Source organism: Anabrus simplex, chromosome 8 (genome assembly GCF_040414725.1).
Source record: "Anabrus simplex isolate iqAnaSimp1 chromosome 8, ASM4041472v1, whole genome shotgun sequence".
NCBI lineage: Eukaryota > Metazoa > Arthropoda > Insecta > Orthoptera > Tettigoniidae > Anabrus > Anabrus simplex.
In genome coordinates, this window is record NC_090272.1 from 195277652 (window position 1) to 195289927 (window position 12276).

Below are 12276 nucleotides of genomic sequence, written 5' to 3' on the forward strand. Positions count from 1 at the left end.
ATACCTTGATATGATTCAAAATCAACAGATATCGATCAATTTCATATTAGTTCTAATTATGAAACAGAGATGGCATGAAAGTACTTAACTTCTCGATTCGTAAGTGAAAATAAATCCTGCGAAAAAAGCAGTGTTACATGTGTAATAGGCATTCTAACTTCTGCCTGCACCAGCTGTTTGTGGTACGTCAAACCTGTTGCACTAGTAGAGTCCCGCAGACATGATATGTATGTTGAACCAGACTGAGTGGTTAAACTAATTTAGAAAAAAGTCAACATAGTATATTTTAAGAAACATTTATAAGACTCATAAAACTGAGTCGAGTAATTATTACACTGATAGAAAGCAATTAATTGCACAAAAGCCTGATTCCACGTTGATGACCATTAATGTATAATATTATCGCAGCAGAAAATGTTAAAATAAATTACCCAAAAGATATTAATTTGCTTCAGGGCATAACTAATGTAGATTTATTCACAAAGGTAATTTCATTGAAAAATCCTCACAAATATCAACAAGAATCTTAACAGAGATGGAAAGATAAAATCTCCTTTCCTCTCTGCTCACATATCTTAACAAATCACTACTCATCTGCTTTCAGGGCAGTCGCCCTGGTGGCAGTTTCCATGTCTGTTGTTTTCCTAGCCTTTTCTTTAAATGATTGCAAAGAAATTGGAAATTTATTGAACATCTCCTTTGGTAAGTTATTCCAATCCCTAACTCCCCTTCCTTAAAAATGAATATTTGCCCCAATTTGTCCTCTTAAGTTTCAACTTTATCTTCATATTGTGATCTTTCGTACTTTTAAAGACACCACTCAAACTTATTCGTCTACTGATGTCATTCAATGCCATCGGGAGACTCCCAATTACAGAGACCTACAATAATTGAAAATCTTCCACCTTTTTGATTTTTTTTTAAACAAATGAATTAATTATAAACTGTACATGTTTTGTTCTTATTTGAGAACATCTTCAGCTGTTGTATAGCTTAGGTGAATTACTGAGTTTTTGAGTACATTATTTTCAGGTACCTTCTTAAAAACTATTTGAATATAAATTGAATTAAAATGATATTAAAACAATGTGGTGGTTAATGGGTTGGTGAAATGATACAGGATGAATACATAGTTAGCCTACTTAAAAAACTATATCTATAGGTGGGCCGGCGTAAGGTTGCACATGACAGCTGCGCACAATGTTGGTCACACTGCAATGGCGCACGAAGCGATGTTGCCGCCGCAACAACAGCTGATTGCAAGACACGTGAGTTTTTAAAAACATGGAAGAAATGTTTTTAATATCATCGCGATGATACACAAAACAAATGAAATCCGCCGACAAAAATCGAACTTTCAACTCACCGGTTATTTATCACACAAAATGATACGAGATAAATATACTACAAAATTCTTATTATCGCGATGTTAGAAAATACTAAAGAAATCGGTCGACACGAATCTCACTTTGAATACACCAATAAATGTTAGAATAATATATACCGGTAATAACACAAAATGTTTCAAGTAAAATCTATAAAATTTACGAAAATTCAGAATCCTTATTTTCATACTTGATTCATACACGTAGAGGCTCGATACCCTCCAGATCACTGTTATCACTACCGTCGCCTTCGTTGTCATTGTCATCGTCGTCTAGGCAGATCATCAACTCTTGACAGTCCCTGATGATGCCATGTATTGCCATTGTCGAGTTAATGAATGTTGCGACATGGCTAACTTTCTTCATCCACAAAGCCGCATCCATTCGAGCAATACTCTCCCTAAACAGTCCTTCCACTTCAGTAATTGTGAAGGATGTGTTATTAGTGCGTACCGGTACGTAATGTTTTACTTCACCCCATACCGTACCAATTCATTGAGGTTGAAGTGACAGTGGTACGGCAACAACCTAATAACCTCGTGCCCTTGTTCCTTCGCTATCTCGTCGACTAATTTAGTCATACACATATGCGCTGGGATATTTCTTTACTGCAGCCATTCCACTAACAGTTCTTTACTGATGCTCGAAGGAGGGGTCTTGTTCATTATTACGGAGTGGTAAGGTACATTGTCCATAACAATGACAGAAGGGACTTTGAGCTGTAATCATCGTACGGTACCGTCTTTTCTATTGAATCAGCCTGAAAATAATTAATTCCTGTTACAGGAGATAGCTTAATTCGTTTCTTCCCGAAGTGCTGTGAAATAAGTCCCTACTATCAGTCCCGTTTCCGCTACTGCTATGTAGCCTTCCCCGGTCCCTTTTTACTTCTATTCTTGGAGGCGGACACCTCTCTGCATAACAGTACGCTTTGAAAGCCCTAATGTTTGACGTATGCGTTCCACAACATGATCTGCAGGAACAGAGAGACGGCTGTGCAAGCATACGAATTTCCTCTCCCTCTCATAAAACTCGCGAGTTCTCCGCACTAATTCTAATGCCTGACTATTAAGGGACACACCGCCACGGCGCAAAGAATTATAACTTCGCGTTTCATGACTATGTTATCGTTGCCGAGACATCGCACTGCATTCGTTAAAATGAAACTTCACAATTATCTCGCAATGAAAACAAAACTTTCATAAACGCGCGAATCACACCCGACCATGTGCTAGCGACGACATACATAACGGCAACACTCCAATGCGGTAGTCAAGCTAGTTATAGATGGCCCCACTATACTACCCATATTGCCAACAACAATCAACTGAAAATAGTTCGTATTTATTTTGTGGCTCGCTTAAACCTTATAACATTTATTAAATGCTCATATTTGTGTAAGCAAATAAAATATTATAAGCACTATACGGAATTAAATAGGAATTAACATGAATAAAATGCGTAACTGTGTCTGACATATAAAAAGTAGTAGATTGGTGATTCTGATTGACGGGTGACGTTCTTCATTTCATTTTTGCAGTGGTGCCAACATGACTTACAACTGTCAAGTGCAACCTTGTGCCGGCCCACCTATATTCATTTGAATAGTTGTTGTTAAACGTTTCAAGCTCTATTATACTAAAAAATATCTGTCTTCCAGTTAAAAGGTTTTTTAAAATGTATGACTCCTTGACACTGTTCTAAATATTGTTGAATGTTCACTTCTTTCACTCCTTCCAGGTTGGCTGGTATTTATTTTGAGCTTTCTTAATTTGTCTTAAATTGAGTTTATGCGGAACTTTGAAGCTGATAGCCATTCACTAATTGAGAAGGGAGCTTCGTCTCAATTTCTTACTATTGTTAAACTCCAAATCTACCGTGACCCTGGAGGAGCTATGTTTGAAGCTGCTTTACGTCTTGTATAATAATCATTTCTGACAGTTTTTCCCGCCTCCCAATTTTAGCTTATTTTTTTAGTGAACTTCAAACATTTGTTTTCAGATTCTGCCATTTCGGTTTTTTTATGCTAGTGGCCAGAAGTCCTTCGGTCATTGGCCACTTTCAAACTAAATATCGACGTTTATTATTGCGAGAAATGTGTGCGAATGTGCGATGTTCATTAAAACGTATTTATTGCAACGCGTATATCAGTTGTCTGTCTCTCATTTTCTCGTGCTATGTTCATGTTTGTTCACATTTCACATCAGTCTAGTCGATTCTAGAGACTAGTCTCTAGATATGGAGTCTTTTTTAGTAATTTAATGACAATTCCAATGATAACAGCTAGTGACTTTTCTGGGGATTTTAGGAGGCATTTGGAGACAATTCTCTCTAATTTTAATTTATCTCACTATAAATAAAATAAGAGTTTTGTCTGTACATTGCTCAGAATTTAAAAGGAATATTTCTGTACCGGTCGTGACCACAGTAACAAGGGGAAATGCACGTTTTAATTTTCCGTACTGTTTGTCCTTATGTATGTACGCTCATCACGAGAAAATGGTTGAAGAGATTTTAATGAAAATCTGTATATAAAGTTGGGGAATAAATCGCTACAATCTAGGCCATAAATAATTTTATTCATGCTGAGTGAAATGGTAGTTTAGGGGAAGGCCGGAAAGTTAATTCTCAAATATTTGTTATTATTGGCCCTATCGATAAATACTACATAACTAAAGTTATATATTATTAAATTTCGTATCATTTATGTCTTATACATTGTTACTGTACCGGCTATAATAACAGATATTCATGAATTTTGATTTTTGTTGTAAATCCATATCAACACCGAACCACGAGAACATTAGTGAACAGAATTTAATGAAAATCAGTATGTAAAGTCGGGGAATAAGGAACTACAGTCTACGCTATAAATAATTTTATTCACCTTGTTCAAAATGGTAGGTTAGGGGAAGGTGCCAAAAATTTAATTTTAATTACCTGTCTTATTGGTCATAACGAAAAGTACGACGTAACAAAAGTTATAGAGAATACAATTTCCGATTATTTATCTCATTCAGTTTTACCGTTACGACTATAATAATATTGGTGGTGATGGTGATTAAATTGTGAAGATAATTATAAGAATGAGAAATAAGTCATGAACGAACTATCGATTGAATAATAACACAAGAGGAAGTCGTGAAAGAAAGGATTTCTCATTTACATTAGATGCTCTAATATCACAGAGTTGGAAGGAAACTAAATGTGAAGGCCTGCAATATAGAAAGCTCATAAAATTGATCAACAATAATTGTTTGTTGTGATGTGCTTTGTGTACCGGTATTCTGCTGCCATTTATACTCTTAAACAGAATAATTACACAGGAGTGTTCAGGGTTGTCTGTGGCGTGGTCATTCTAGCTCTGGAACTTTGAATTGTTAGATCGACACCGTAGCACTTTTCATTAAAAGTGAGAAAATGTGCTGTTTTCCATTTTATCAAATATTTAATATGACCGCATTGCTTTTAATCCCGACATTCGTAGGCCTACTGATGTTATTGTAATGACCTATGTTGACTTCAGTTGGGAAAACTATAAGGACAGTCTTTCTGAGAATTCCGTAGCGAAGCGTGGGTACATCAGCTAGTTATGTGATGCAAATAGCATTGCATTCGAAACTGACTTTCAACCTATTAGGTCATGTTACGTACATTTGGGAGGTTGTGGGTTTGGATCCCACAGGTGTCCGGTTGACTATTTTTGTTCTGTACTCAACATCTCTTCAACACGTGCTAAATGTACGTAACACGACCTAATAGGTTGAAAGTGGATTCAATAGTCATTAAATAGTGTTGCGCTTTGCATAATCGCGTGGGTGCTTAATGCAATATATTAATCTATGCATTTGCTAAGTAGTGGCATATAAGTGCATTCATACGTATGGAGGATGAGTTTATACTATTTTTGGAAGGCTTATCTGAAGCCGATCATCTCACTCACGTCCCATGAAGGAATAGAGATGTGTAATTTTTAACTTTGTAGCCTCGTATAGCAACAGTTGGGCTTTGAGACAATAAGTGTTATAAATATATCATAGTACTGTACTGTGCAAGACATGTAGAATAAGGAGTTCTGACCAATTGTATCTCCTGATTTCCATATCAGAATCTCCTGATTTTTGTTTTTGTAAAGTTGGCAGGTATGCCTATGTAAATCAACATCTATATCACATACCACGTAGTCGAGCAGCTCGTCTCCTTTCTCCTAAGTCTTCCCAGCCCAAACTTTGCGACTTTTTTGCAACACTGCTCTTTTGTCGAAAATCACCCAGAACAAATCAAGCTGCTTTTCTTTAGATTTTTTTTTTTTTTCGGTTCATGAATCCAGTAATCCTAGTGAGGGTCCCACACACTGGAACCATATTCTAGTTGGGATCTTACCAGAGACTTACATGCCCTCTCCTTTATATCCTTACTGCAATGCCTAAATACCCTCATAACCATGTGCAGAGATCTGTACCCTTTTTTTGCAACCATATTTATGCGATGACTCCAATGAAGGTCTTTCCTTATATTAACACCTAAGCACTTACAATGATCCCCAAATGGAACTTTCACTCCATCAACTTCTTTTTCTTCTTTTTCTACCGCTTATCCCACACCTATGTGTTGCACATGTGGGTTTGGCCCTGTTTTACGGCCGGATGCCCTTCCTGACGCCAACCCTATATGAAGGGATGTAATCACTATTGCGTGTTGCTGTGGTGGTTGGTAGTGTAGTGTGTTGTGTGAATATGAAGAGGAAAGTATTGGGACAAACACAAACACCCAGTCCCCGGGCTAGAAGAATTAATCAGAGACGATTAAAATCCCCGACCCGGCCAGGAATCGAACCCGGGACCCTCTGAACCGAAGGCCAGTACGCTGACCGTTCAGCCAACGAGTCGGACAACTTTCACTCCATCAACACAGTAATTAAATCTGAGAGAACTTTACCTATTTGTGAATCTCACAGCGTGACTTTTACCCCGCTTATCATCATACCATTGCCTACTGTCCATCTCATAACATTGAGATCATTTTGTAGTTTCTCACAATCTTGTAACTTATTTATTACTCTGTACAGAACATCATCATCCACAAAAAGCCTTATCTCTGATTCCACTTCATATCATTTATATATATATATAAGAAAACATAAAGGTCCAATAATACTGTCTTGAGGAATGGGCTTGACATATTTATGGCTTAAGTTACGCAGGGCAAAGAAAGTCGATTACAATATGATAGACGTTACGAACACCAAATGTGTCACTGAACGTCTTATATATACTGCATGCCAACATAATATGACATGGAGTGACAAATAGACCTTTTTCTGTCCTTCAGAAATCCGAAAATCGTATATTCAGTGCACACATTGAATACATACGTACATACAAATTCATTATAGACGGCTATGCCTTTCAGCGTTCCGTCTGCAAGCCTCTGTGAATTTACTAAACACTGCCACACTCTTCTATTTGTAACTAACCAGCTCTGTGGCCTTGTTTAGTTCTGTACCTCTTATTGAATAATTTCACAATTATTTCACTTCCTACGAACAATCAAATTTTCATTTCAGCACTGAAAAATGACTCTAAATTCAGAGGGCCTTTCTTAGTTATAAAAATACAATCTCAGCAATTTAATCATAAACAGAGCCTTGCTGGTTTCATCAATCTCCAGTACTATGATTCCCAAGGTGATAAATATCAAATATAAAAACTATGAACCTCAAAATTAGAAATGATACATCATTTCTTGAAAGTTGGATGTTACATTTTCATGGTGGTGTACTTGGGACTGGAGTTTGATGAAACCAGGAAGGTAGACTCCCTGCCATTTGTAGATCTTTGACATTTGTTTTTCTGGCCTTTTTTTAAATTCTTTGAAAAAAGTTGGAAATTTATGAAACATCTCTTTTGTGAAATTATTCTAATCCGTAATTCTTCTTCATTTAAATGAATATTTGTCTTCTTGAACTCTAACCTTGTTTTCATATTATGATCTTTCCTACTTTCAAAAACTTCTCTCACGCTTATTTGTGTACTGATATAATTCCACAACATCTCTTCACTGACTGCTCAATACATGCCACTTAGTTCAGCTGCTTGTCTCTTTATTCTCAAGTCTTCCCAACCCAAAGATAGTAAATTTTTTGTAATACTACTTGTTTGTTAGAAATCACTTAGAACAAATTTTGTTACTTACCTTTGTATCTTTTCCTGTTCTTGATTAAGATAATCGTGGAGAGGGAAAAGTAAATTATCATTTTGGAGTATGTGTTAGGGTGTTTTTAAAGTCCTTGTATGATTAATCTTGATTTCTTCTTTTTTAGGAGTGTACTTGCTGATTGTTTGGCCATAGCTAGGGAAAGGAACAACAATACTTTGTCTGGTTTGACTATACCCGTCATTTATGAAATGGTGGCTAAAGTACTTAAGGAACGTACGGAGAAGAATATAAATGGTAAGTTAGCTACTTTGTTGTACGTTTATCTTTCGTTAATTACATTCTTAAAAGTTAGTTTTGCAAACTAGTGATGGTAATGTTTCTGTGGCAGCTGTTTTTCATTATTGTTGTAGTAATTTTTTTTTTTTAATTATTATTAATGTTCCTTACTTATTGGTGTTACTTGAATCCATTCATGACTGTTGGCTTAGCATGGCTTACATTCTGTATGTGCTGTATGTGGTGCATGCTTTTTGTGCGCTGTAAAAGAACTCATTAACCCTTACCTCTCAAATTAAAGTTCTCTGTGTTGCCTTAAATGTACATTTTTATCTTATGTGACCTGTATTAATCTTTCACGATTTTGGAGATAACACTTGCTTTTAAATGATGTTGTTAGGCTATACACGTTTACAGCAAGCTATACTGGAGCAAATAAAAGCAATATGTGGAATTTAAGACAAATTATTTTGCATTTTTATTATTATTTGTATTTATTAATGAACATAACAGGTGTTCAGCCCCGAGTACATGTTCATAATAATAATAAATAAATAAATACTAAATACTGCTACTGTACACCTTGGCCGTGCCATGAAGCCTGTCAGATACTCCGGAAGCGTGACCTCAAAAGTTAGGTCACCACGGTAGTCATCCTCCATCTCTTCATGCCACGTCCAGCTACTCCCCTGTCTAATTCTAAATTCACACTTAAAACATCAATAACTAATAAAATTAATAAACGTAGTCCAACCTAAGCCACCCCTCTCCCCCATATACAAAATCAGATGAACAATAAAACAATAAGACCTAACGCTACAGTTATAGACCAGACCTCCTTAGCCGGGTCTATATTTACATTCCACTGCTGGTGTTGCAACTTTCTGCTTGTTATCACTCACACGTACTCACTCGTCATGCAACCTTCATGCTTCAGCATTTTCAACACCTTTATTGTTCCCTGACCTACTCCAAAATACGCTACAACAGCAACATTACACGATTGCATACCAAACCGGCCATCTTATTCTGTCATTGCGTTCCAATCAACCATACCGCAACTTTTACCAATCCGCGTTAACATTGCTTCATTTCATTTCATTCCGTCATAACACTCCATAATAAAATTACCTCTCATCTCCAAAAAATTTCGGCAATGAATAACAAATACCAATCACGCCTCCAAAAATTTTGGCCAGCAATACTCCAACACCACATTTCAGCAATACCACACCAACCCTACCTCATATACCACCTCTACTTCTTCTACAAATACACTCACCTTCTGCCATCCACCATCTTATACCACCACTTCTCCAACACCACATTTCAACCCTATAACATATCATAATTTACTCTATTTACCATACACTCATACACTCACCTTCTGCCATCCACCATCTTATACCACCACTTCTCCAACACCACATTTCAACCCTATAACATATCATAACTTACTCAATTTACCATACACTCATACTCATCCTATTACCCGTCATAATTACCTACTGAAAACTCCATCTTCTACCAAACCAAAATTTACAAATAGCCAAGTTACATTACTACATCTCCATACCTTTCCAACACCACATTTCAACATATACCACCTCTACTTCCAACACCACATTTCAGCCCTAACACACACTCGTCTGCCATCACTCAGCATTTATACCAGACACCAATACAATACAAAATGATAATAAACTCACCTCTTTCCAGCTATACCACCACTTCTCCAACACCACATTTCAACCCTATAACATATCATAACTTACTCAATTTACCATACACTCATACTCATCCTATTACCCGTCATAATTACCTACTGAAAACTCCATCTTCTACCAAACCAAAATTTACAAATAGCTAAGTTACATTACTACATCTCCATACCTTTCCAACACCACATTTCAACATATACCACCTCTACTTCCAACACCACATTTCAGCCCTAACACACACTCGTCTGCCATCACTCAGCATTTATACCAGACACCAATACAATAATAAAATTACCTCTCATCTCCAAAAAATTTCGGCAATGAATAACAAATACCAATCACGCCTCCAAAAATTTTGGCCAGCAATACTCCAACACCACATTTCAGCAATACCACACCAACCCTACCTCATTTACCACCTCTACTTCTTCTACAAATACACTCACCTTCTGCCATCCACCATCTTATACCACCACTTCTCCAACACCACATTTCAACCCTATAACATATCATAATTTACTCTATTTACCATACACTCATACACTCACCTTCTGCCATCCACCATCTTATACCACCACTTCTCCAACACCACATTTCAACCCTATAACATATCATAACTTACAAATAGCCAAGTTACATTACTACATACCACTTCTCCATCACAACATTTCAGCCTCCACGCCCTTAATTACTTACTTACTCGCTATATTATTGTTTTTTACTTCTTGTAACATAACCCTCATTACTTTTCATAGCTCTCATCATGTCCGTATAGCTTCTATCTCTCCCTGCGCTCCTACTCATATTCTGTACGAGGTACTCACGGGTTATCTCTGGCCTTACTTTTATACCCTGATCTTGCCTAACTACACCACTACACTCAGCTCTCTCAGCTTCTTGTTGCTCACTCTCCTTTCCCCCATCACCCCTTTGTTCTTCAGCCTCTCTCCTGCATTGTCCGTCCACTGCTCTTTCCTTACCGTTGTTCATACTTCCACTTAGCACCTCGCTCTGTCTCTCTTGACACTTTTCAGTACTACTTCCTATAATTACACTTCTACCCTCGTTATCTTTCACTTGCCTACTATCTTCCACTCGTTTGTCATCCCCGTTATTCACTACACTTCTCTTAGCCTCCTCATCTTGTTTCATCCTCCGTTCTAGGTCCATCAGTCTATTCACCGACCATATTCTCCTCCATCTGTTGCCTGTCACCACTAATTCCTGTCCTCTGATGACTGCATTCAACCCTTGCTGCCTAGCTCGTATCATGTGTTTTTTAAGGGTTTTTTCATTCCTCCACGCTTCAGCTCCCATGTCCCTCCTTATCCATATTTTTTCTCCTTGCACGTTACCTGCATTACGCACCACTGTATCAGCCATCAATGTAGAAAATAATTGCACTTTGATAGGCCTATTACCTCTAAATCTTCCCACTCTTGTCACATCATCAATGTCCACTTCACTGAAATTTATTTTCATTTTACCCTGAATTATGTCCACTACTTTATAAATTATACTCGTCTTATCTTCCTTCTTACCCTCTTGCACTCCATATATAAATAAGCATTTATTTCTGCGACTTCGGGTGTTAACAACTACGTCGGCTTTCAGTTTCGATATCTCCTCTTCCAATCTCCCTATCTCCTCTCTTAATGCTGAAACTACCGGGCGAGTTGGCCGTGCGCGTAGAGGCGCGCGGCTGTGAGCTTGCATCCGGGAGATAGTAGGTTCGAATCCCACTATCGGCAGCCCTGAAAATGGTTTTCCGTGGTTTCCCATTTTCACACCAGGCAAATGCTGGGGCTGTACCTTAATTAAGGCCACGGCCGCTTCCTTCCAACTCCTAGGCCTTTCCTATCCCATCGTCGCCATAAGACCTATCTGTGTCGGTGCGACGTAAAGCCCCTAGCAAAAAAAAAAAAAAAAAAAAAAATGCTGAAACTTCTTCACCATTTCTTCTCACCTGTGAAGCTGTGTCTTCTATCTTTTCCTGAAACCACCCCTTCATTTTTTCAAACTCCCTCGTTTGTTCCTTGATCATGTTCTTGATTTGTTCGAAGGGACATGTCTCTGCTACCACCTCTTTTACGATTTTTCTGATTGTTTCCATGTCCTCCCAGCTCATATTTCCTCTGGAAGTTGGACCTGGGTTCAGTTCTACTCCCCCGATCCAAAGCAATATCAAAATCACCGCTGCAAAAAGTATAAAGTATCCTATTTTATCCAGTTCTATTCTACATCTTCTTGTCTTCACTTCTTCTTTCTTCTTCCTTCCCTCCCAACCACCTATGCTCGCCCTGTACTGCTCTGTACCAATCATTGCCTGTAAGCACCTCGCTGACTTCCAACACTCCGCACTTACACTACCTTCTCCCACTCCAGGGACCCTCCACTCCGTACGTCTGCACTCGCCGGTGGCTCTAGGTGAACTGCATTTTTATTATTATTATTAACGTTATCACATACCGATTGGTTTCGTTAATAATTTAGTGTACAAATTATCGCTAAAAAGCAATTGAAAAACTCTATTCAGTCTCTGTTTTAATACCTCGTGGTAGTTTGTAGGCTGAAACCACTGTAAATGGCAATTTCTTGAAATCTGAATCTGTTGATTTATAATTGTGCTAGCTGTCAGCATCAGGTACATGTTGGGTTATGGTACACAAAGCGACCATCGTCAGTTCACTTTTAGGCATCGTGAAATGCTATTAGATATATTCATTAGGAGCAGA

General features: G+C 37.8%; 1 protein-coding gene across 1 annotated transcript in view; it reads left to right on the forward strand.

Moving 5' to 3' along the window:
• LOC136879362 (E3 ubiquitin-protein ligase TTC3) overlaps nt 1-12276 on the forward strand; it is a 349380-nt gene that overhangs the window by 288068 nt on the left and 49036 nt on the right. The window contains exon 28 of the mRNA XM_068229092.1: nt 7708-7838. Coding sequence (XP_068085193.1) covers nt 7708-7838 — 131 coding nt within the window. The remainder of the gene's footprint in view (nt 1-7707; nt 7839-12276) is intronic.